Source organism: Muscardinus avellanarius (genome assembly GCF_963383645.1).
Source record: "Muscardinus avellanarius genome assembly, chromosome: 2".
In the NCBI taxonomy this organism is placed as follows: Eukaryota; Metazoa; Chordata; class Mammalia; order Rodentia; family Gliridae; genus Muscardinus; species Muscardinus avellanarius.
In genome coordinates this window covers 130463722-130490718 of record NC_137787.1, presented here as the reverse complement: position 1 = coordinate 130490718, position 26997 = coordinate 130463722, and the positions used below count along the sequence as shown (strand labels likewise).

At 37.8% G+C, this 26997-nt stretch overlaps 1 protein-coding gene across 3 annotated transcripts; it reads left to right on the top strand.

The window, feature by feature from the left end:
- Nucleotides 1–2663: 2663 nt before the first annotated feature.
- On the top strand, nucleotides 2664–26760 carry LOC308259046 (NEDD4-binding protein 2-like 2; the record flags this gene model as incomplete). Of its 3 annotated transcripts, XM_080689784.1 has the most annotated exons (5): nucleotides 2664–3913; nucleotides 15262–15386; nucleotides 21788–21876; nucleotides 22262–22338; nucleotides 26559–26760. In XM_080689784.1, 5 exons carry the CDS (start codon nucleotides 2664–2666, stop codon nucleotides 26758–26760), a joined length of 1743 nt encoding a protein of 580 aa, XP_080545910.1. The 3 variants fall into 3 exon arrangements, with proteins under 3 accessions (XP_080545910.1, XP_080545912.1, XP_080545911.1); XM_080689786.1 differs by lacking the exon at nucleotides 2664–3913 and having other exon boundaries at nucleotides 15267–15330; XM_080689785.1 differs by lacking the exon at nucleotides 2664–3913 and having other exon boundaries at nucleotides 15267–15336.
- Between the last annotated feature and the right edge of the window lie 237 nt (nucleotides 26761–26997).

The window sequence follows — 26997 nt, the reverse complement described above, 5'->3', positions numbered from 1 at the left end:
AAAGACCATTAGTTAGGGGGTTTTGGGCTAAATTGCATGCGTTTACAGAAAATTACAGAATCATTTGAAAATTACATTCTGTAGTCAAGAGTTAGATAATACCAGGTGTAGTCAGTAAGCTCCCGGGTCAAGGCGCTCTGACTCAGTCAGTATAGATAAGATGGGGTGGGCTTATCACACATTTTACATTCCTAAGCTGTGAGCTGCAGTAAAATATACTTTTTCTTTTTAACTGTTAGCTGGCTGTTTTAACTATTAGCTAGCTGCTAGGGGCTTATGATTTTTCTTTTAAATGGAGCCTTTCAATGGCACATGCCTGTAATTCCAGTATGTGGAAGGCTGAAAGAGGAGGATCGCAGGTTCAAGGACAGCCTCGGCAAGTAAGAATTCTCTCAGCAACCTCATAAGACCCCAATTCAAAACACAAAATTTAAAAGGGCTGGGAGTGTAGCTCAGAGGTAGAATGACTCTGGGTTCAGTACCTAGCACCACACATAAAAAAGAAAAAGAAAACCCGGCTCATTTTTTTGTCTCCTAGGAAGCTTTAAAGCCAGGCCACGACGACAGTTTATTCATTTTTTTTTTTAATCCAAAGTTGGTGTTTGTAAATAACTTCCCAGCTTCAGATCTAGGAGCTTTTACCGGTCTTCCTTTGTTGCCAAAGTAGTGCGTACATCGCACAATGCATTCTGGGAGACAAAGTCTTTGTACAGTAAAGTTTATGGCGCTGGCGTGATTGCCGGACTACAATTCCCACAATGCCTGGCGCAAGTCGTAACTCCTGCCGGGGTAACCGTGCGGCGGCCGCCATCTTGCGTACGGAGGTGCGACTGGTTACCCCAGATGCTGACGGCTGGGTGTCCTGCCCCTACAGTTCTATGCTTTGTGGCGGTGGCTCAGCGTCTCTTTCACCTTCCTAGAGGATCGTGTCTTTGTGGGAAAGGGATTTTTTTTCTTTTTTTTAGGAGAAGGTCAATGCTGAACTGTAGAGTAAGGTGAGTAGACTCCCTATTATAAGTGAGGGTGGGTTAGTTGCGATTTCTTCCTTCTGCGCTTGGGCAGCCGAGCTCCTGTGGGTTAGGGGTTCACTGTAAGCGCGGAAGCCTGGAGTAAACCCTCCTGTCTCGGAGACCTCCAGAATTCCCAGGCGGGACCTGAACTTGTCTCCATTGGGACGAAGAAACTGGGCGACGCACTTTGGGCCGCGCAGATGCCTTGTGAGGTCGGGAGGCCGCGCGGCCTGGGTTGTGTACAGGCCACACTATTGACGCGACGCTCTTCCCCTTCCTCCTGACGTCTCTGACGTTTTCAAGGAGGAAATGGGAAGCTGAGAGTGGCGGAGGTGTGGGGCTGCCTACGGCAGGGTCGCGGTCTCCATGGTGATAGCTTCCCTCCGTCTCGCTCTGGCTCATCAGCCGCCTTCGGCTTGCCCCTTTTTCCTCTCAGAGAGAGAGTGGGCAGAAGTAAGAAGTACAGAGCCAAACGGGCTTTTGGATTTCCTAATGCATTTCAAGAGAAGCAAAGTTTGTTTTTGAGATAGACCGTTCAAATGAAAAAAATGATCGCTTTAATTTAGGGGGTTGTCAGAATTCTTCTCTAAGCATAATTTGATTGCATCAGCAGCAGTGGAACTGAAGTTATCTTTTGTCTTTCGAATTATCATGCCACACCCATTTGGGATCTGTTTTTTACATAACTACCCATAGGAAAAGGGCCCACAAAAACTGCATTCAGTTAATCTAATATTTGGATGCTAGAGAGAGGTGACTGAAGTTTGGAAGATGGAGCCACACACACACACCGAAGGGCATAATGCTTGTGTGTGTGTTGCTGGGAATTGAATCGAGGGGCATTCTACTTCTAAGCTACCCCACCCCTCAGCCAAGTCTCACTACTTGCTTAGGCTCTCTCGAACCTGCAATCCTCCCATTTCAGCCTCCCAAGTACTGGGATGTGCACCACATGCTGGGCTCAAAATATGTTTTATTGATTAAACTTTCCCAACTTAAATTCTTAAAAAAGCCGGGCGTGGTGGTGCATGCTTGTAATCCCTGCATGCGGGAGGCTGAGACCTGAGGATTGCGGTTCGCAGACAGCCTCTGCTACTTAGTGAGGGTCTCTGCAACTCCATGAGACCAAGTTTCAAAATAAATAATAAAAAATAGGGCAGGGGGTGTAGCTCAGAGGTCGAATGCCCCTGGGTTCCATCCCCAGACCCGTAAAAAAATAAATAAATGAAATAAATTCTTAAAAATTCTCTAAATTCAGAAATGGATTGTTTAAAGATGGGGTACATAAAAGTATCATATATGATACATATATATATAATCTTAAATTTATTAAATTGCATATATTAAATATGTACAGTTTTTGCATATTAATTATATTTTAATAAATCTATTTATTTGTCTATTTTTTATGGTACCAGGGATTGAACCTTGGGGCATTCTACCTCCAAGCAACATGCCCAGCTCTTTTTATTTTTTATTTTGTTATAGGGTCTTGCTGAGCTGAGGCTGGCTTTGAGAACCTGTGATCTTCCTGTCTTAGTTTCCCAATCTTCAGGTTACAGGTGTGTGCCTCCATGCCTGGCAATAAAGCTATTGAAAATAAATAAAAAGAACAAATAGAGCTTATAATCATATGATGTCTTTACTTTTCAGATGCCTTATGGTAAAACTGGAGCTAAGCTCTTAAGACCTGGAGAAGAGCTAACAAGTGAACCATGCTACAAGAAATTGAAGCCAACTGCAGAGGCTTATGTTTTCCCCCATCATGGTAGTATTCGTTTTCACAGAATTCAAGGAAAAACTGGAGATAATCAGAACCCTCTAACCATCGTTGATATCAGAGAACATAACTCTCCTCAGGAGGACAAAATCCCAACTTCAGATTTGATGAAACGTATGCATGATGAAAAGCCTGGTAATAGACTAAATGTTATTGAACCCGATGGTTCACAAATTTTGCAGAATCGAAAAGCTCCGTTAGTATCCACAGATGATGAAATATACAGCACAAGTAAAGCATTTATAGGACCCATTTACAAGCCCCCTGAGAAAAAGAAACGTAGTGAAAAGAAGACTAAAACAGACACGCTCAGTGGTATAAATGGCAAGGGAAAACGAGAAGAAAAACAGTTTAATTCCAAAAAATCAGAGATTGACACTGAATTATCTCAGTTTTACAAAGAAATTGAAGAGCTTGAGAATGAAAAAGATGATTCCAAAGGCAGTTGTAAGGAACCTGAACCTTCTCAGGAACAACTTATTCCGTATTTTCCAGAGCATAATAATGACGTCTTAAGACATGAAGAAAATAGAGATCTTAATAATGATCTTCCTTCACATTGTGGTTATCAGCAGTTCTTGGGGAGTGAGCCAGGCAAATATACTTGTGATGGACAAGTAACACCTGCATTTTGTGACATTTCATTTACTTCCTTCAGGCCTGAATGGCAACCAATACCTCCTTTTATAGTACCCCATGATCCTCCTCTTCCCAGTTTTAACTATCATTTAAATATTCAAAGGTTCAGTGCTCCACCAAATCCACCACCAAATATTTTCCATGCCCAGGATGACTCTCAGATGCCAAATGGGTATGATGTACACAGTTGTCACATTAATTGGAATTGTTTGACTTTTGATCAGACCAATGAATATACTAACTATAGTGAGAATAGCAGTAGTGTTCATTCCCCTAGAAATAACTACAGTGTGCAAGATGGATATGTGAGTAATGGTTTCTATGAAATCAGAGAAGGATGCTGGAAAGATCCTTCTATAGATAAGCATATGGAAACAGAAAGGTTTGTGAACCAGCAGTTTCAAGAAGAAAAGTTAAACAAATTGCAGAAGTTACTTATTCTTTTAAGAGGTCTACCTGGCTCTGGGAAAACAACACTGTCTAGGTAAGTAAAAGAATACTAAGTAAATACGTGGTTGTTATTTAAAAATTATAAATCACTTGTAATCATTGACATGCTTTCATGTTTCTAGTAGAAGAAAATATTTGTTGCATTTGAGAATGGCATCTGACTGCAAATATTTATAAGACATTTCTGATTGAGAAGGGAAAATTGGCATATGGATATTTATAGGCATATGTATATTTATAGTCATATGCTATTAAGGGTTTAAAGATAGATACACCATGTATAATTATGACAGTGATGAAAACAAATGCTACTTGAGAACTTTGCTGACCTTCCTTTTTTTTTTTTAACTCTGGTGAAGCTATTGTAGAGAAAATAAAATTTTATTTTATTTTTATTTATTTTTTGTGTTATCGGGGATGGAACTCAGGGACATTCTACCTCTGAGCTACACCCCGCAGCCCTATTTTTTATTCTTTATTTTTTGAAACAGGGTCTTACTGAGTTGCGAAGGGCCTAAGTAGCTGAGGCTGTCGGCGAACTGCAATCCTCCTGTCTTAGCCTCCCGAATGCTGGGATTACAAGTGTGCACCAACAGCATGCCTGGCTGAAAATAAAATTTTAATTCTTTTTTTTTTTTTTTTTTTTGGTGCTACTGGGAATTGAACCTAGGGGCATTCTACTTCTGAGCTACACTCCCAGCCCTATTTTTTATTTTTTACTTGAAACAGGGTCTCACTAAGTTGCAGAGAGTCTAATTTGTTGAGGCTGGCTGTGAACCTGAGTTCCTCCTGTCTCAGCCTCCCAAGTACTGAGATTATTGGTGTGTGTCACCATACCCAGCTCAACCTCACTTTTTTTTTCCTTTTTTTTCTTTTTCTTTTTCTTTCTTTGGCGGTACTGGGGATGGAACCCTTCTACCTCCGGGCTACACTCCCAGACCTATTTTTATATATTTTTATTTGGAAATAGGGTCTCTTAAGCCAGCGAGGCTGACTTCGAACCTGTGCGATCCTCCTGTCTCTGCCTCCCAAGCCCGGGGATTACAAGCCTGCGCCACAATGGCCAGCCTCACTATTTTTTTTTTCCTCTCCTGAATGCTGGGATTACAAGCCTGTGCCACCAAGCCCGGCTCACTATTCTTTTGTAAAGAGTTGAAATTTTTGAGCCAGGCATGGTGGCGCACACTTGTAATCCCAGCATTCAGGAGGCTGAGACAGGAGGATTCTGGTTCACAGACAGCCTCAGCTACTTAGTGAGGCCTTCCACAACTCAGTGAGACCCTGTTTCAAAATAAAGAATAAAAAATAGGGCTGGGGGTGTAGCTCAGAGGTCGAATGTCTGGGTTCCATCCCCAAACCCGCAAAAAAAAAAAAAAAAAAAGAGTTGAAATTTTTAGCTGAGCATGGTGGCACATACCTGTAATCATAGTATTTGGGATGATGAGACAGGAGGATCATAGATTCACAGCCAGCCTTGGCAATTTAGGCCCTTCACAACTTAGTGAGATCCTGTTTCAAAATTTAAAAAAAATAGAATAATAGGGCTGGGGGTGTAGCTCAGAGATAGAATGCCCCTGTGTTCAATCCCCAGTTCCATACTTACTTAATTAATTAGAATAGTGAATTTGTTGCATATACAAATGTGGACAGTTCTAGATTTAGGATATAATGTCAGAGAAAATAAATAGTTGAAATTTCGATATTGGATGAAGAGGTCTGGTTAGGACCACTTGACTAGGAATACATATAGAAGTTGAAAAGTTAGGTTTAGGGCTACATATTGGAGTATGTCAAAACTATAATTGAGTACAGTAGTGCTAATTCAATGTAACTTCAAAGAGACGTCATTGTGTGGGAGATGATAGAGTAACTATAATGTGCATTTTTTTGTGGTACTGAGGAGTGAACCCAGGGACATTCTACCTCAGAACTATACCCCCGGCCATATTTTTAATTTTTTAAATTATGTATTTATTTTTTATTTTTTTGAGGTAGTGGGAATGAAACCCAGGGGCATTCTACTCTGAGTTACAGCCCCAGCCCTATTTTCTTAGTCTTTTTACTTATGTATTTATTTTGTGGTACTGGGGTGGAACCCAGGGGCTTATCTACCTCAGGGCTATACTCCTAGACCTATTTTATATTTTAGTTAGAAACAGGGTCTCACTAAGTTGCTGAGAGTCTCACTAAGTAGCTGAGGCTGGCTTCGAACCTGTGCGTTCCTCCTGTCTCAGCCTCCCAAGTGCTGGGATTACAAGGTGCGCCAACATGCCTGGCTGTCTTTTTATTTTTGAAACAGGGTCTCACTGAGTTGCGAAGGGCCTCGTTTAAGTATCTGAGGCTGTCCAAAAACCACGAACCGTGATCCTCTGATCTCTGCCTCCTGAATGCTGGGATTACAGGCATGCACCACCATGCCCGGCTTATTTATTTATTTATTTATTTATTTATTTATTGCAGTACTGGGGATGGAACTCAGGGGCATTCTTCCTCTGAGCTATACCCCCAGACCTATTTTTTATTCTTTATTTTGAAACAGGGTCTCACTGAGTTGCAAAGCGCCTAAGTAGCAGATCCCATCTGTGAACCTGGATCCTCCTGTCTCAGCCTTCCTAATGCTGGGATTACAAGCATGGGCCACCAATGGGCCCAGTTTATTCTTTTTATTTTCAAACAGGGTTTCACTAAGTTGCAGAGTCTCCTTAAGTAGCTGAGGCTGGCTACAAACCTGGATCTTCCTGTCTCAGCCTCCCAGGTACTGAGATTACAAGCATGTGCCACCATGCCCAGCTATAATGTGTATTTTCATCTGAGGAATAGATTGATGACTTAAGAATGCAGTTGTAATACCAACAAGTACTATTTATTTGTGTTTGAAATTACAGCTACTGTTGCATATAAAAATCTTATGAGATGGGTTGTGTTTTCATTTTATAAGAGCAGAAACTAAAGGAAGAAGTTTCAGGTTAATTTAGATTGTACCAAACAGTGAAAGATCAAACTAGGAATAAAATGATAGTATGTTTTTCCCCTATACCTTCATTTTAGTGTCTATTAGATATGTATATATCTTATACCTGACTCTGGACTTCAAGGAGCTTGGTTGAAGAAGCAGAAGTATCTTTTGAAGTCAACACTTTTTGAAAGAAGTAATATTGGTTATTTGGGATTAGATATGAAAGTATATGTTCTTTGGTGAGGATTGGCTTTATGTAGTAATTTTCAAACAAGCTTTGAAGAAAGAAAGTGTGAAGAATTGAGAGATCAAAAGTACTGGGTTTGGTGGTGCACTGCTAAATACCAATACTTGGGAGGCTGATACAGGATGATTTCAAGTTTGAGGCCAGCCTCAGGAACTTAGACTCTCAGCAATCTAGAATGTCCCTGGGTTCAATCCCCCAGTGCCACAATTAAATACATAAACAAATAAATGTATTTGCAAGTAAGCAAATACATAAACAATAATGTTAGTTTTGATATGTGGTAATGAGTATAGGCAATTGGATAAAGCTCATATTCTTTTAGGATAGTGTTCAGGTCACTTCTTCCTTAATTTAGCCCGTACCTACTTCTCTTTCTGTATTTCTGTATTTCGGCTTGAACCTGGTTCTCCACTGCAAGAGACATAATGGCTTGATTATCCATTGTTCTCAGGATTCTGCTTATTTAAGGGTACTTTTAGCTGGGAATGGTGGTTACACTTCTAACCTCAGTATTTAGGAGGCTGAAAACAGGAAGGTCACAGGTTTGAAGCCAGCCTTCAGAACTTTGTGAAGCTCTTAGCAACCCTATTTCCAAATAAAAAAAATTGATCTGGGGGTTTAGCTCAGAGGTAGAATGCATTTGGGTTCAATCCCAGTATCACAAAATAAATACATACATACATAGTATATACATACATACACAGATACATACATACATACATACATACATACATACATATATACATACATACTACACTTGATCTTAGCCAAATAAATAAGTAAATAAATAAACAAATGTACTCTTAGATGCCTGCCCCTCCCTCCTTCCCTTCTCTCCTCCCCTCTCTTTTCCCCCCCTTCTTTCCTTCCTTTCCAGGGCCATTCTGCCTCAGAACTATACCCCCAGCCCTATTTTGTTTTTATTTTGGGACAGGATCTCACTAAGTTGCTGAGGCTATGAATCTATGATCTTCCTGTCTCAGCCTCCAAGTACTGGGATTACTGGTGTGCACTATGCCTGGCTCTTGCTTCTACTTTTTGAGGCTTTGGTTTATCATTTTAATACTTAGTATTCCTTGTAAATTTATGTAATATTTGCCTACACTCTATATTTAGCATAAGCTACATAAAACAGTATTCTCTTTTTATTTGTTAATTAATGACATTTTGGTTTTAAGTTAGTGAGGGTTAGTTGTCTCTCCCAATTTTAGTACCAAATTTTAAAGAAGTAAGTCTTAGACTAAATTCTAAGTACATACTTGAGTAACCAATGTAAAACAGTTCATACAACTTCTGTCGGTATGGTAAAGTGACAGCTCTTATTTTTAAAATTTTTTTTATTGGTGCATTGTAGTCAGTGTGATACAAGATGGTGGAGGCATGCATGCACACATCACCCAATTAGCCATTCATCTGTTGATGGACATCTTGGCTAGTTCCATAGTTTGGCAATGGTGAATTGTGCAGCAATGAACATAGATATGCATGCCAATTAGTTTGGTAGTTTGGTTTCCATTCTTTTGGGTAGATACCCAGAAGTGCTATTGCTGGATCATATGGTTAAATTTGTTCCCATTCTTCTGAGGATCCTCCATACTGTTTTATGACAGCTCTTTTAAACAATCTTGACAAGACTTTGATGAAAAATTTATTTGAGGGAGAATTAAACACTTCTATAGGTAGAATTTGGTTATCATTGTAGTTGACAAACAGAATCCTCTGACCCAGTGGTTGGACAGACAGTCATATCAGGATCAAACTTTTGGTGATCCTAAGGAAGTGAACTTCATATTGTACTGGTTCTTAACCCCTATTTGTGCAAGGAGGGGGACATTTAAAGAATTTTAGTTGATACTCATTTTTATATTCTACTGGTTTTATCAGAATATATTTTCATAAACAGGCCACTAATTTCATTATTAGCAAAATGTTTGGAGTTGATTAGAGATGAAAGATAGCTAAAACATTTAATTTTTACAGCTCCCTTTGGAGAGGAGCTTGTGTACTTTGCTAGCAAGACTACCTGGGATATGATTTTTGGGGGAGGAATATGATTTCTTGTAGCTAACTCAAGCTGGGCATGGTGGCACATGCTTATAATCCCAGTACTTCAGAGGCTGTAACGGGAGGATTGCAGGTTCTTGGCCAGCCTCAGCTGGGGGTGTAGCACAGAGGTAGAGTGCTCCTGGGTTCAATCCCCAGTACCGCAAAAAATAAAATAAAAAAATAAAATAATGGCTCAGTAAACTTTTCTCAGATCACATTGTCTTAAAGTGCTAGAACTAGAACTAGCATTAGAATTAGTCCAGGGCTGACTCCAAACACCCCTAGTCTTTTCTCAAACCTCATTGCTTTCGATGTTCATTATAAGTGCCCAAGACATCTTTGCCCGTGATTCCCATTCCGAGAGAGGCATTTGGCATTACAGTTATCTCTTGGTATCTGCCAGAGGTTGCTTCTAAACCCCCAGCAGATACCAAACTTCTTGGATGCTCAAGTCTCTCATAAGATAGTGTAATATTTGCATGTAATTAAAGGCTATCTTCCCATATGTATACTTTAAATCATATCTAGGTTACTTATACCTAAAACAATGTAGATACTATGTAAATGGTTATATTGTTTAGAGAATAATGAAAAAAAAAGTTAACACAGTTAGTAGCATCTTAGGCCTAACCATATAATATATATCAGCAACATGTAACTTATTAATTTATTTTGGCCTGTGCTAGGGATGGAATCCAGGGCCTTGCACTGAGTTACTTCTCTAGCCCAACAACCTAACATTAACAAAAAACAAAAACAACAACAAAAGACTCTTCCATTCCCAGCTAGTTGAATCTGTAAATGCCCAACCTGCAGATATGGAAGGTCAACTGTGTAATAGTTTTGGCCATACCATGTTTATGTGTGGAATGATACAATAATGTAGGACAACTCAAATAAATTTAAATGTTACATTTCCCCCTAACTGATATATAAATTCATTGAAACTTCCAGAATCTCAAATGGACTTTGTATGAATTTACCATCTCTTCTCAAAGGAATTTTGTGTGAATTCTAAAGTTCATTTGGTTTATTAATGTACAACAGTTGTACACGGACAATTATATAAAAGTATTACTACTGCTGGGCATGGTGGCTCACGTTTGTAATCCTAGCAGCCTCAGCTACTTAGACCCTGTTTCAAAATAACGAATAAAAAAAATAGGGTAGGAGATGTAGCTCAGAGGTCAAATGCCCCTGGGTTCCATCCCCAGACACGCCAAAAATAAAAAAATAAAAAAAAATAAAAGTATTACTACCAATTTCACTAACACAGGGAAAGGGGAATGGGGTAGAATGAGGAATGACAGATACCAAGAAGTTATGTATATGTATGTTTGTATCACAGTGAACGATGTATAATTGCAATGCAGTAATAAAGATATAACATTTTTTTGTGTGTGATACTGGGAATTGAACTCAGGGGCATTCTACTTCTGAGATATACTCCCAGCCCCATTTTTTTATTCTTTTATTTTAAACAGGGTCTCACTAAGTTTTAGGTCTCACAAGTAGCTGAGGCTGGTGAACCTGTGATCCTCCTGTCTCAGCCTCCTAAGTACTAAATAAATTTATTTATTTATTTGGTGGTACTGGGATTTCTGGAAGCCCTTCTACCTCCGGGCTACGCTCCCAGACCTGTTTTATATTTTTGAATAAATTTATATTTTACTCTTTTTTTTTTTTTTTTGGCTTGGGATGGAACCCAGGGATATTTTACCTCCAAACGACACCCTCAGTTCTATTTTTTATTTTTTATTTTGAAACAGGGTCTCTCTGAGTTGCAAAGGGCCTCACTAAGTAGCTGAGGCTGTCTGTGAACCTTGATCCTCCTGTCTCAGCCTCCTGAATGCTGGATTACAAACTGGGGTTACAAGCGTGTGCCACCATGCCTGGCTCCTACTTCTTTCTGTAACCCAGTGAAAAATTTTTTTTTGATTACCTGCCCACTTTCAGAACTGTAAAAACAATAAAATTTGTGTGTGTATGTGTTACTAAGGTTTAAACCCTGAGCCTTGCATATGCTACGCAAGCCTTTTATAGCTGACTTTGTCCCCAGCCCCTTTTTATTTTATTTTGGAACGGAGCCTTCCTAAATTGCCTAGGCTGGCCTTGAGTTTTCAATCCTGCTTCAGCCTCTTGAGTAGTTAGGATTATAAACAGCTGGGATATGCCACCATGCTTAGCAAATTCCTCTTGTTTTAAAGCAAGTTTGTGGTAATTTGTTACAGCAGCTAACTAGTTGAAAGAGGGAATAGAAAGCTGGATGTAGTGGTACATGCCTGTAATTCCAGTTCTTAGGAAGCTGAGATAGGAAGATTGCAGGTTCTAGGCTAGCTTCAGCAATTTAGTGAGACCCTGTTTCAAAATAAAAAAAAATAAAGAGCCAGGAGTGGTGGCACACACCTGTAATCCTAGTAGTTGGGAGGTTGACCCTGTTTCAAAGTAAAAAATAAAAAGGACTAGACGTGTAGCTCAGAGGTAGAATGCCCCTTCTTTCAATCCCCAGTACCAAAAAGAGTGGGGTGGGGGCAGGGGGTGGGGTGGAAGAGGTGGTTTTTTTTTTTTTTTTTTTTTGGTACTAAGGATTGAACCCAGAGGCATTCTACCTCTGAGTGACATCCTCATCCCTACTTTTTTATTTTGAAACAGAGTCTCATAAGTTGTGGGGGGCCTCACTAAGTAGCTGAGGCCGGCCACCAAACTGTAATCTTCTTGTCTCAGCCTCCCAGGGTTTTCTTCGTTTTTTTGTTTGGGGTTTATTTCCTCCCTTCTTTTGGAGGAGGGATATCACAGTTTTTACTCCAGAGGAAAGATTTGTCTTTCCTAATGTAGGTTTTTTATTCTTAATTCAGGGAATATTTACAGAGTGAAGCACTTGGTTGGATAAAGTCATATTAGACTAAGGTAGTATGCAAAGCAGCTCAGTAAATGAGGTGCAATGCGTTCATGAATTGTCAGTTTGGTGGCTCACGTTTGTAATCCCAGGTACTTGGGAGGTTGAAATAGGAGGACCATAGGTTGGAGACTAGCCTCAGCAACTTAGTGAAACTCTCAGAAACCTGGTGAGACCCTGTTTCAAAATAAAAAATAAAAAGGGCTGGGGAGGTAGCTCAGAGGTAGAAAGAAAGTTCATTCCCCAGTACCAAAAATAAAAATTTAAAATTTAAAATTTAAAAATCACTTCAAACTTTAAACGTATATGGAGGTATTAAAAAATAATGTGCAGTTCTTAGAAAAATTTTAAATGAACTCTTGTGGACCATTTTGGGGGATCACTTGTTCTTAAATGAGAAATCATGAGTACAGAGTGCATTAGTTATTCATGAACATGCAGCAAACATTTATTGCCTCACAGTTTTTGTAGGTAGTGAATCTGGGAATGGTTAGCTGAGTGCTTCAGGTTCAAGGTCTCCAGCAGTGTTGTAATCGAAGTGTTCTTGGCTGAAGGCTGACTTGGGGGCTATCTCATCCAAGAGCTTTCACAGCTGCTGACAGGACTCAGCGCTTTGTAAGCTATCTTGCATTGAGGACCTCAGATCCTTCTTGCTGAAGGGGTTGGTGAAGGCCTTCCTCCCTTCTTTGCTGTTTGGGTCTCTCTCCATTCATATGATAGTCATTTCTTTCCAAGGACACAAACTACAGTTCAAGACAGAAGTTACTTCTTTTGTTTTTTCATCTTAGAAGTGACATCCCATCATCTGTGCCATAGTGAAGAATTCGGCCACACTCCAGGGAAGGGGGTTTTACATGGATCCTGATAGGAGACATGGATCCTGATAGACCATTGGTTTGGAGGTCTGGGAACCTTACCTTACTTTGGTTTCCCTTACAATCTATGTAACTCTGGTGGCCTAACTTCTGACATTTTTTTTTTCTGGATTTAATGAGGTCATAGATATAAAGTATTTAGCACATAGTAGATTCTCAAAAAGATAACAATTTTTTTTTCTTTATTTTGAAACAGGGTCTCACTGAGTTGCAAAGGGCCTCACTAAGTCGCTGAGGCTATTCTCAAACCACGATCCTCTGGTCTTATTCTCCCAAATGCTGGGATTACAGGTGTGTGCCACCATACCTGGCTCAGATAGCAATTGTTTTCAAGAAATACAAATCAGATGACTAGTGGGCCTAGACCTGATTTTTAAAAAATTTTTATGTTTGACTTATTCAAGTCCCAAATTTTAACTTTTTGAGAATTCATTTTAGTACCTGACTTAACTTCAGAGAATTCTGATGTAATATGACTATAAAATTTTTGAAAATAATTATGTTCCCAAAAGAAAGCTTCATTGTTTGAGATATTGAGTGAAATTTTTTTTTTTTTTTTTTTTTTTTTGCAGGTCTAGGGATGTAACACAGAGGCATTTGACCTCTGAGCTACACCCACTGCCCAATTTTTTATTTTTTATTTTGAAACAGGGTCTCACTGAGTTGCTGAGGGCCTCACTAAGTAGCTGAGGCTGTCCGCGAACCGCGATCCTCCCGTCTCAGCCTCCCAAATGCTGGGATTACAAGCGTGCACCACCACACCCAGCTTGAGATATTGAGTGAATTTTAAAAAGATGCATGCATAGTCTGTGCTGTCTGGGAGGAAAAAAAATCTCTACAAGTTTAACTTATTTACTGTAGTTATGATTTGTATATTTAAAAACATGGTCTTCATAGAGGTTTGTTCATGTTTAATATTAACCTGATTTAATGATAATTAAAAAGTAAATGATAATTTACTTTTTAATCTGGAGAATTCAAACTGTTTTGGATACAGAATTTTGTAGTCATTTCAATGCTAATATTAATATTTTAATCACATGCTAATAAAATAGTAAAAATCTCTTTTTGGGTGATTGAGCTCTGGTTTAAAATGCTGATATTATGGAATTTGCAAATTCTGGGTTGTCTGTGTAAACAAATGCAATTTTAAATGCTAGATACATATTTTGGAAACATCATGGTTGCTTAAAAAAATTCTACTGCAGTCCTTCAAAGATGCAAACAACCCAAACCATTATCTTTCACTTGGTTTGTTTGAAGTAATCTGAGCTATAATTGTATGAGTGGAAATACATTTTTAAATGTTTTATTTTGATGTATATGATCTTTTATTATGATATATATGTTTTATTGTGAGCTATTGGAAGGAAAGTTGAGGTTTGTCATCTTAAGAGTTGGGATTCTTCTTGCTCTTTTTGTAACAGGAAATCAGTTACTTGAATCATCCTAGGACACTATTCTTTTACTTTTTAATCCCTTCCCCCACCATCTACCCCCTTCAGATTCCTTCACAATTATTGAATGATATCTAATTAATTGCTTAATAGTGGGCTAGAAAAAGGAGTGAAAAAAATACTTTTTGTTGTTGTTATTATTAGATCCAAATCACTATCTTGCTATGTTTTCCCTTTCTTGATACCCTCCTAATCTCTTTCTTAAGTCATTGGTTTTACGACCTCTTGTGAATCACTTTGTGCTTGGAAATTTAAATAGGTATAATTTTCAAAACAAAGCTTGATTATCATTCACCTAATCTGAGAATTTTTATTTAATGTTTAATAATTTCATTATTTAATCTTAGAAATTTAAAGTTCGATTATACTTTGTAGGATCATCGATTGTTTTACAATGTTATGTCTCAAGCTGTTACTGACTGTCAGTTATGGGTCATTTTTCTGTGTGTGTGTTTCATGGAACTGTGTTTAATCAAAGCTTTCTTGGATCAGATATGGCATTTCCTAGATGAATTGCTTGCTTAATCTTACTTGCTTTTTATGTTACCTGTTAATACCAAACTTAGGCACTTTTAAACACCCAGTATAAGTTCACATATGAATCACTTGAGGACCTCATAAATAATAGTTGGCATTGATTTGGTATTGAATGAAAAGGTTTTTTTAAGGTTGTAATACAAGTGCTCATTTAAAAAGTTTTTGATACTGGCTGTAGTTGTATAAAGTATAAAACGATAATTGAAATCTGAAAGCTTCCTAAGATTGTTTTAACTCCTGTACTATTTTGTTTGAAATACACTTAAGGGGAAGTACCAGAAATCCCCGTTAATAACCTTTCTGCATGGCTTGTTTCTGGTGATTATAGATTTTATAAATGGCATCTTTATTATTTCTTTTATTAACAGAATTCTGCTTGGTCAGAGTCGTGATGGCATTGTGTTCAGCACTGATGACTATTTCCACCATCAAGATGGGTACAGGTATAATGTTAATCAACTTGGTGATGCCCATGACTGGAATCAGAACAGAGGTTTGTTTTGGGCCAGGTTTCTTGGGATAGAATATTTGACTGAGAGAACACTTAGGTTTACTCTTGACTTAGACTTTTACCAGCTGACTGTCTTTGGCAAACCACTTAAATAGCTTTGAGACCCATTTTCCTATGAAAAAGGGGATAACAATTATACTGCCTTGCCTGGTCATAGTTGTTCTGATAATCAGAGAATTTAGATAAAACATTTTGTAAATTGTAAATGGGATATCAATAGAAGCTGGTAAAATAATAGAAATGTCACATTTCAGTAGGTTTCTTTTATGTCTCATGATAGAGAAAACTCTAATCATTATGCATTCCAAACGCTATTTCCCCTGATAATAAAGGCTGATGTTTTCTTATTAAAAGTTTTTTTTTGGGGGGAGCTGGTGATATGGCTAAGTGATAGAGTGCTTTTCTAGAATGCTTGAGGCCCTGCGTTTGAACCCTAGCACTACCAAAAAAAGGTTTTCTCATTTATATTGCTGTACAAGAAACCTATTTTATATATATATTTTAAAGGACATAGATCAACTTCTTTCCATCGTGAACAGTGATTCTTAACCTTGGCTGCACATATGAATCACTTGAAGACCTCTTATAACAAATATTATCAATTGTAGCTTTATATGGTTTGAAATCAGAAAATATATATCTTCTAGCTTTGTTCTTTTTCAAGATCGTTTTGGGTATCTAGAGTCCATATTCCATATTAGGATAGATTTTTTTTCTGAAAAATAAATATATAAATATATGATAGTTTCACCTAAAAAAAAAAAGAAAAAAAATATTCTCTGGTAAGAAAGAAAGTAAAAGGAAATATTGAAATGTTATCTTTAAGTCATCAAAAGCTTGGTATCTGACAAATGAAACTGTTATGTGAGATTATCATTTTTAATTTTTGATAAATTGCTATAATACTAGATGTCAACCACTAAGCCAAGCATGGGAGGGAGGGATGGGGAGAGGAAGGGGTGGGGATCGGGTGGGGGCTGACTGGGCGATGTGTGCATGTATGTCTACAAAAGTTTGTATCCCACTATGATGTATGAATACAGTGCACCAATAAAAAGAAAAAAAATATATTATCAGCCAAGCATAGTGCCTATGCCTATAATCCCAGTACTTGGGAGGCTGAGACAGTAAGGTTGTAGGTTAGAGGACAGCCTCAGCAATTTATCAAGACCCTGTTTCAAAATAAAAAATAAAAAAGGGCTAAGGATATAGCTCAGAAGTAGAATGCCCCTGGGTTCAAACCCCAGTACCAACAAAACAAAACAAAACAAAAACCCAAAACTTATCACTGGGTTCCAGCCCAGAGATTTGGGTATAATTGATCTGGACTGGGGCCTGAGTATTAGTATTTTTTGTTGAAGGTTCTCCAAATGATTGTAAGTATAGTCAGAATTGAAAATCATTGGTTTAGGACTAAGTAAGTGCATATAATTTTTTTTAAGATCAGTGCATTGATGATTAAACAATAGCTTTTATGATAATTTTTAAACCTACACTGGAGGGAAAGTATAATGAATCTTATAAACCCATCACCTAGAATTATCATTCATCAAGATTATGAAGCCAGGTGTGGTGATGCACAGTTGTAATTCTAGTACTTGGGAGGCTGAGAATGGAGGATTACAGGTGTAAGGAGGCCTCTGCAACTTAGTAAGGCCTAGTTTCTAAATAAAAGGGGCTGAGGGTGTAGCTCAGAGATAAAATGCTTCTGGGTTCAGTCTCCAGTAAAACAAACAAACAAACAAAAAACCTTTTAATTTAATCTCCTCTTATTTAATTGCAATGCTATTATTACATGTAAAAAATATAACAGTCCCTTAACATCACATAACTCAGTAAATTCCCCTGTTGTCTCAAGTATCTTTTTCTTTTTCTTTTTTTTTTCTTTTGTTTGTTTGAATCAGGATTCAAACAAGAGCATCAGGTAGACTTGGTTTTATGCTTCCTTTAATTCTGTTAATTGGTAGCAGTTTCTTCTTTCTTTTTGTGGTACTGGGGATGGAACACGGGCATTCTACCTCCGAGCTACACCCCCAGCCCTATTTTTTTTTTTTTTTTTTTGGTGGTACTAGGGTTCCTGGAAACCATTCTACCTCCGGGCTATACTCCCAGACCTATTTCGATATTTTTATTTGGAAACAGGGTCTCTTAAGTCAGCGAGACTGGCTTCGAACCTGCGCGATCCTCCTGTCTCCGACTCCCAGCCCTATTTTTTATTCTTTATTTTTATTTTGAAACAGGGTCTCACCAAGTTGCAGAGGGCCTCACTAAGTAGCTGAGGCTCTCAGCAAACCTGTGATCCTCCTGTCTCGGCCTCCCAAGGACTGGAATTACAGCGTGTGCCACCATATCTGGCATAGTTTTCTCTCTTTTAGTCTTTGTACCATCATTGTAGAAAATAGGTCTTCTTTTGTCCTATAGATTGCACTATATCTACAGTTATTTTAGTATTTAACTTATTGATAATCATTTAATTTTTTTCACTTTCTCCCATATTTTTTGTAAATGAAAATTAGCTCTACATTGGAGTCTTGAGTAGGTTCAACATTTTTTAACAACCTGTTTGGCTGTCCTTTTCTTAGTAATGGTAAAATTGATCAGTAGCTTCAAAGAAACAGTTTGTTCTTTCCCTTACCGAGTTCCCTGTCCCCTTTATATCTGATGATTTTATCCAACAATGATTCTTCCCCCAAGTCAGGTAAGAATTACAAAATTATGATTTTTCTAGGTATGTCATTTTTTCATATTTAAGGACTAAAATTCTTTTGTAACAAAGAACTTCCTTACAACTGAAGGTACTAACTAAAGTCAGCCTAAGGTACCGCCTTTATAGGAAAAACAGTATAAATGATTTGGAAGTTTTTGGTTGTGTGTGTGTGTGTGTGTGTGTGTGTGTGTGTGTGTGTGTGTGTGTTGTGCTAGGGAATTACACCCAGGGGCATTCTATCTTCATGTTATACTTCCAGCCTCCCCTATTTTTTTTAGAACTAGGGATCGAACGCAGGGATGTCCTACCTCTAAACTATACTCCCAACCTTTTTTTATTTTATATTTTATTTTATTTTGTATGGTACTGGGGATTGAATCCAGGGAGATTCTACCTCTGAGCTACCTCTCAGCTCTATTTTTTTATTCTTTATTTTGAAACAGGGTCTTACTTGGTTGCGGAGGGCCTAAGTAGCTGAGGCTGGTCACGAACCTATGATCCTCCTGTCTCAGCCCTCCAAGTACTGGGATTATAACTGTGTGCCAACCTGCCTGGCTATAGAACAAAATTTTAAGCATCATTTCAGCATTCAATTAAAAAATTTTTTAGATAATGAAATGTGTTTGGATCTCATAATTTCAGATTGAGGATGCTCAACCTGCAGTCTACGCAGATTTTCCAAATTTAAAAAATCCTGAAATTTGGAACATTTCTGGTCCCAAGATTTCACATAAGAGATTCTCATCTTAATTGGTTTTGCAACATCCTAGGATTTCTCCAAATACATGACAGAGTGGCATAAAAATCTTTAATATTAATTCTTTGTGCTTTTTAATGTCATAGAACATTGTTCCCCATATCAATTAATGATGACATTACAATTCCGAAAATGTTTGTAGTTATTAACTCATAGTTAAGGGGAAGCAAGATTCAGTAAAAAGTGAAATGTATAAAGAAAGTAGGTAGAGCCACTATGTTTGTGAGGAACATTTTTCTCCTTGCAAAACTAATGTAGAGTGTATGTGTGTTGGGGATTGAATCCAAGGGTAATATACATCCATGCCATACCCCCAGCCCTTTTCAATTTTTTGTTTTAAAACAGGATCTTACCCAGTTTTGTTTTAAACTAGGTCTCTAGTTTTAAACTAATCTTAGTACTTGGGAGGCTAAGACAGGAGAATTGCAGGCTCAGGGCCAACCTCAGCAATTTAAGAAGACCCTGTTTCAAATTATAAAAAATAGGGCTAGGGGTATAGCTCAGAGGCAGAATACCCCTGGGTTCAATCCCCAGTGCCCCCCCCCCCCACACACACACGTACACACAAACTAGGGCCTCCCTAAATTGCTGAGGCTGTCATTGAGTCAGTGATCCTCCTGTCTCAGCCTCTCAAGCACTGGGATTACAAGCATACACCACCATGCCTGGCTTAATGGGATTTTTGAAATGAAGATTTGATCATCATATATGATTGAAGACGGAGCAGTGGGAGAGGAGAGCACCTTGGTGCCGTAACATTGAAATTGAGTAAGGGGTTGCAAAGGACATAAACACCAGCCAAGTTATTAAAGGCCTCTAATCAATGGCTCCTTCGGGTGAGATCTGCCGACCACGGGGAAAGGGACCGATGATGGAGCAGCAGAGCCACGTGGTCAGCAGAGTCAAGGTCAATCGTCAGGGTCATGCAGTCAGAGAGGAAGTACAAATATTTATAGGGGATCTTGGGGTGGATCTAGCAGCATGGGAATGCTGATTCTGTTATGACATCTGGAGTCTCATGGCACCTGGAATCTGTTTCATCATGTCTGGAGTCTCGCAATACCTGGAGTCTTGCGATTTCTCCACTTCTGGCTTCCAGAGTTCTGCCCCCTGTCCCTGCTGCTGGGTCTCATGGGGGAAAGGAGGGACCCGACTTATCAGGTGCTAGCACCAAGCCAGCATTAATAGATGATAATACCTTTTTGTTTTGTTTTGTGTTGTTTTTGTGGTACTGGGGGTGGAACCCTGGGGCATTCTACCTCTGAGCTACACCCCCAGCCCTATTTTTTTTTATTTAATTTGAAACAGGATCTTACTGAGTTGCAAAGGGCCTTACTAAGTAGTGGAGGCTGTTTGTAAACCGTGATCCTCCTGTTTTAGCCTCCCAAGTGCTGGGATTAGGTATTGTCTTTTTGTGTCCTGATTTTTTTTTTGTATTTAGAAACACCTTCCATATATATTTTCCACCGTAGTCTTTACTCCTTAAAAAAACTTTAGAATTTTGTCTGCCCTAGACATCTGTGTAAATGTTTGCATTATGTTGAACTTAGTGGTTTAAATTCTAGGATCCAAGAAAACTTCCATATCCTTGCATTTTGACTCAGACTTAACTTTTATCAGACGTTCTTAGTTGTTTTTCTTGCCAGATATACCTAAGGTGATACACACTCATGTTCTTGACAGTGGCATGCTCTAACCTTGTGGCATTGGGCTAGGAAGATAGAGGTTAGAGAAGTTTCATTTTAACTCCACTCCGCATTTGAGAATCATGGTCTAAGTAATCCACAAAGTCAGTTGAACTATGGCCTTTAGCTACTCAGTATGTAAAATTTTACTGATAAATCCATGAATTAAAAAAAGTAAGCCTTATTTAAAAAAACATATAAATTATAGAAAATTCGAAGATGCAGATAAACGTGAAATGTAGATATTCCTACCACATACAGATTAACACTTGTAATATTTTAGTAAATCTTCCAGCCTCGAATTTTGACCTAAATAAGATAACATTTAAGTGTTGTCTTATAACTTGGTACGTTCATTTAACAGTCTCTTTTTGTGTTAATAAATTTTTACCTCTTCTCATACTCAGTTCATTTTTAGTTATAACTTGTTCCTTTATCTTCTGTATTTCTTGTGCTTAGCTGGATTTGGTGATGAAAACTTCATTAGCTGTAGATTAACACAATGTCTTTTACACCCAATTTGTTTAAACTAGCATCCAGTTCAGAGACTATTTCTAGTATGTGGTTATATCTCTTAATTCCGTTTTTAAAATTGGGACCTTTAGCTGGGCATGGTAGTGCACCCTTGTGATCCCAGTACTTGGGAGGCTGAGACAGGAGGATTGCAGGTTCATGGACACCCTCAGCTACTTAGTGAGGCCCTCTGCAACTTAGTGAGACCCTGTTTCAAAATAAAGAATTAAAAAAATAGGGCTTGGAGTGGAGCTTGGAGGTAAAATGACCCTCGATTCCATCCTCAGTACCTCAAAAAAAAAAAAAAAAGTGGGACCTTTGCTTATCATGCCACTAACTCAAGAAATTTGCAGTTTTGATTTTAAATACAGAGAGACATGTCCTTTTTCTTTTTTTCCCTTTTTTTTCCTGGTGGTACTGGGGAATTGAACCCAAAGGCCGTCTGCCTCTGACCTATATATACCCCAGCTCTTTTTAAATTTTTGTTTACAAACAGAGCCTTGGTAGGTTGCTGAAAGTCTTACTACAGTACTGAGGCAGTCCTCGAATCTATGATCCTCCTGTCTCAGCCTCCCAAGTACTAGGATTACATATGTGCACCATCATGCCCAGTTGAGATGTATTCTCAATAATGTATATAACACACTTATTAATAATTGATTTTTAAATTTTTGTGTATTTTAACTTAATTTTATCTTTTTAAATTTATTTCTTATTTCAGCAAAACAAGCTATTGATCAGGGGCGCTCTCCAGTTATAATAGACAACACTAACACACAAGCTTGGGAAATGAAACCTTATGTGGAAATGGTAAATATTGAAACAAGCAAGTTTTAAACTTTTATTCTTGTCAATTTTTTTATATTCTTAAACTTTAGTTAATTTGATCTTTATCATTAAAATAATTGTCCTTATTTTCTACTGAGGTTTTTGGTTTGCTTAATTTTTAAGAAGTTGAGAATTTTGCTTACTAAGGAATATGTTTGTTAGATTTTCTAGATTTAAGGGTAATAATTGGAATTTGTTCAGTTGAGTAGTGTTAAGTTTTTATAAACCATATTATTATACAAAGTAGTATTTTTCTTGGTTGAGGAAATTTAGAAGTATCAGCTAAATGAAATATATTTCAGTCTGCCTTCTTTTTACTTTAAGAACTATTTTCTGGGTTTTTGTTTTCTTCCTTTCCTTTTTGTAGGCCATAGGAAAAGGATACAGAGTAGAGTTTCATGAACCTGAAACTTGGTGGAAATTTGATCCAGAAGAATTAGAAAAGTAAGGCGCTTGAATTTTTATTGAATCCTTATTTTTTCCTTTCTTACACCTTTACATAGTTAGCTTCTTTCCTAGCTGTTTTGCTTGTTGTTTTTTATTAATTGAGACTACTACTTTTTCTTTTCTTTTTAGAGGCACATTGAGTTGAGTGTTTCAGAAGCTTTCCCTTGCTGTATTTTATGAAAATTTCCTTGTTAAATGTGTTTGTTACTTTCTTTCTAGTGTGTTTTCCTATATCAGTTTATCAAATGATAATTAGGAGCCCAGGAAACTCTGAGGGCAAAATTAGGACTTTTCCCTCTGTTTTTCTTTAGCTAGGTTAAGTCTCCATGCTTTCTTTTCACGTCAATTTCCCATTTTAGGCCCCATCATGCCTGTTTACCTGATGCTTTTGTCTTGCTCCTCCTTTTTCAATTTTAAACATAGGTCCATAATCCCATACCAAGTTTCTTAGAATCGGTATGCTTTGGAATTCAGACTTTTTGTATTTTAGTAGGAATATAATGCATATACCTCCTTATAACACCCTTTCCAGAGTGTAGGGCAGCTTGTCAGAGGCAAATGTAATATTTCTGCACCAAATCATGACTAATCAATCTAAGTAAACAAATAGTAGTTTCTATGCAATTTGATGTCAATTCTTAATAGGTTGTGTGGTTGGTTAGGTTTCTTTTGCCATGTAAGTTAATAGAAAACTGTTTGCAGAGCTTATTAGGTTTCAAAACTGTGGTGACAGTTTGTAGACTTGTAGTACTTTGAGCCTAGCTCTTTAGTTTGTCTTCCCCTCTCCTTTCCCCTCATGTCACTGGTTTTCCTGACTATCACTCTGCTGTCTCCATTTTCACCCCTCCCCCTTTGGTAACAACTATCAGGTATAATTCCCTTTATAATTCATCCATTTAAAGTACACAATTCATCTGTTTTAGTGTGTTCACCGAATTGTGTAGCATCACTCCTTTTAAGGGCAGTTCTTTTCCTCCTACCTCAGTTTGCCCTTTTCCAACTTCAGGCTACTATTCTCATTTTTCCCCCCTTGGTGCTAGAGTTAAATTTAGGGCCTTTCACATGCTAAGCATATACTGTACCACTGAGCTACAGCCCACCCTTGAAGCTGTTACTCTGTATTTGGCATCCAACTAATTTAATTCTTTCCCCTTTTTATTCCTTTGTCTATCTTTCTGACTTGTATGTCTTATATTTATATTTAGAGAGATATATTGATATTTTTATTAATATTGATGTCTGCTATTGCTTCCCTGCCTAGCTGTGTGCATATAAGAGATAGATTTAAATATTAAGATATAAGAGATAGCCGGGCGTGGTGGCACACGCTTGTAATCCCTGCGCTTGGGAGGCGGAGACAGGAGGATCGCGCAGGTTCGAAGCCAGCCGTGCTGGCGTAAGAGACCCTGTTTCAAAAATATAAAATAGGTCTGGGAGTGTAGCCCGGAGGAAGGAGGGCTTCCAGGAACCCCAGTACCACCAAAAAAAAAAAAAAAGATATAAGAGATAGAATTTAAAAATTAAGATACTGGAGTTATTTTGAAGAAAGAAAAAAAGAATAATTAAGTTGTCATGCAGAAGCTAGAAGCTGGGCCTGGTGGTGTGTGTCTGTGTTATCCCACTACTTGGAAGGCTCAGACAGGAGGATCCAAGGTTTGAGGCCAACCTCAGCAATTTAGCAAGACCCTGTTTCCAAATAAAAAATAAAGTAGACCTGGGGATATAGCTTGGAGGTAGAGTGCCTCTGGATTCAATCCTCAGTATCACCATCACACACACACACACACACACACACACACACACACACACACACACACATCCTATAGCTTCATTTACATTTGAGGGCCTGTTGAAAAGTATAAAAATATATATATTTGATACTAAGAATTGAACCCAGGGGTCCTCTACTTTCAAGCAGTACCCCTAGCCCTTTTTCGTTTCTTTATTTTGAAACAGGGTCTTTCTAAGTTGCTGAAGTTGGCCTCCAACCTGCAATCCTCTTGTCTCAGCCTCCCAAGTGCTGAGATTACAGACGTGTTCCATGGCACCTGTCTAGCATAGTTTGATTTTTGGAAGAATTGCATAGATTTGATTCATCAGTTTTGGCATTTTGTATATTTAGTCTTATCTTGCCAGTTGTCAGCCGTTCGTGTATTTTTTCATTTTATCTTTTTGCTTTCTTTTAACTTGAATGTAAACAGATTTTAAAAGTAAATGTTTCTTGCAGGGTGTGGTGGCACACGCTTGTAATCCCCGTGCTTGGGAGGCGGAGACAGGAGGATAGCACTGGTTCAAAGCCAGCCGCGCTGGCTTAAGAGACCCTGTTTCCAAATAAAAATATAAAAATGGGTCTTGGAGTATAGCCTGGAGGTAGAAGGGTTTCTAGGAACCCCAGTACCACCAAAAAAAAAAAAAAAAAAAAAAAAAAGTAAATGTTTCTTTTATGACCTTTTTTTTGCGAAAAATGAACTTGTATTAATAAATTGAAAACTATAGTATTAAATAGAAAATTTGTTCCTCTGTGTTACCCTATTCAAATTAAGTTACAGAAGATCATGTGGGTAAAATATGAGGGTCAAGAATAATTTTTAAGCTTCTTTTTGTTGTCATAACAAAGTTCTTTTACCACAAATACACACATAGTCATTACCCTTGTCATGAGCGTATCCCTGGCACCTCTGAAGCTCTTCCTTTTCCTCTTTCTGGCACTGTTGCCTCATTCCCTCAAGGTACTACTCTTGATTTGATCATTGAGCTTGCTTCTTTAGTTTCTTTTAAAGTTCTACCATAATAGCCCTTAATACCATAATTTAACTTTGCTTTTTTCCAACATATATGTATATTTTATTAATAAAATAATTACAGGATGTACTCATTTTGGCTAGTTTTTTATTCAGCATTTTATGAGAGATGCTAAATTGTTGTACCTCTAATAATAATATGATATTTATAATGATAAATTTTAAATGCAATAGGAACACTCCTAAAATAACTTTTTAAAAGTGTTAGATAGCTGGGTTTTGGTGGCATACACCTTCAATTCCAGTACTTGGGAAGCTGAGATGGAAATGTCACAATTTCGAGGACAGCCTCAGCAAATAGTGAGATTCATCAACCTAGTGAGACCCTATTTCAAATTAAAAATAGGAGTGTAACTCTGAGGTAGATTTAGTTCAATCCCCAGCACCAAAAAAATATATATATATATTAAATATTTTACATTGTTTTTTTTTTAAGTTTTAGAAGTCCATTTAATTTCTCTGTAATTCTTAAACACTATTTTTTATAATTGATTATTTATTTTATTTTATTTTATTTTATTTTATTTTTGTTGGTACTGGGGTTCCTGGAAGCCCTTCTACCTCCGGGCTACACTCCCAGACCTATTTTATATTTTTATTTGGAAACAGGGTCTCTTAAGCCAGTGTGCGCAGCTGGCTTTGAACCTGCGCAATCCTCCTGTCTCCGCCTCCCAAGCACGGGGATTACAAGCGTGCGCCACCATGCCCGGCATAATTGATGATTTATTTTAAAATGATTTATTTTAAAATAGATGTTGTGGCGCGCATTTGTAATCTCAAGTACTTGGGAGTCTGAGACTGAAGGATTACAGGTTCATAGCCAGTCTCACCTAGTGAGGTGCTCCTCAATTTAGTGAGACCCTGTTTCAAATATAAAGAATACAAATTACGGCTGGGGGTGTAGTTCAGAGGTAGAATGCCCCTGGTTTCAATCCCCAGTACCACAAAATAATAATAATAGTAATAATAATAACAATAACAATAGCAACAACAAAATATAATCGGGTTCAATAAATTGATAGTTCTGTGGAGAGAAGGTATAACTAGTTAACATTGTTGTGAGACAACCAATATCAACCTTTTTGTGTAAAATATAACAAATGAAATCAGGTGTGGTGCACCCTTGTAATCCCAGTACTTGGGAAGCCGAGACAGGAAGAAGGGAGATTTGAGGCCAGCCTCATCTAGCAACACTTTCAGCAGCCTAGCAAAATCCTGTTTCAAAATAAATAAAGGCTGGAGGTATACCTCAGTGGTGGAATGCTGGGTTTAGTCCCCAGCAACCCCCACACACAAAAGAAAAATATTTCCTATTATTTATTTACAAAATATTTAGAATTTGGATTCTGTTTCTCTAAATATGTAAGCATAAACAATCTAAAATAAAAGGTTTAAATCTCTTTCTTTTTTTGGTAGGAGGAATAAACACGGTGTGTCTCGGAAGAAGATTGCTCAGATGTTGGATCGTTACGAATTTCAAATGTCCATCTCTATTGTAATGAATTCAGTGGAACCAACACAGAAAAGCACAGAAAGACCCCCTCCTCCACAGGGAAGAGAGAGGTGGGGAGGCTCTCTAGACTCACATAATCCAGTCTTTGTCACAAATAATCATTAAGTTTGCGATTTTCAGCCAACATTTGTTGCTTGCTCTTGAAAAAAATACTAGTGAGACTGTCTTGGGGTTTAAGTAGTTTCATATTAAAAAAACAACAACACTACATTGCCTCACAAAGAATGTTCCCAGCAAGTTGTTTAAATTCTAAAGTACAAATAAAAATTATATAAAATTGTATTTTTAATGTTCTTAATAATTTTTGCGGTATAAACTTTGTTTATAATGAAAACCCTTGAG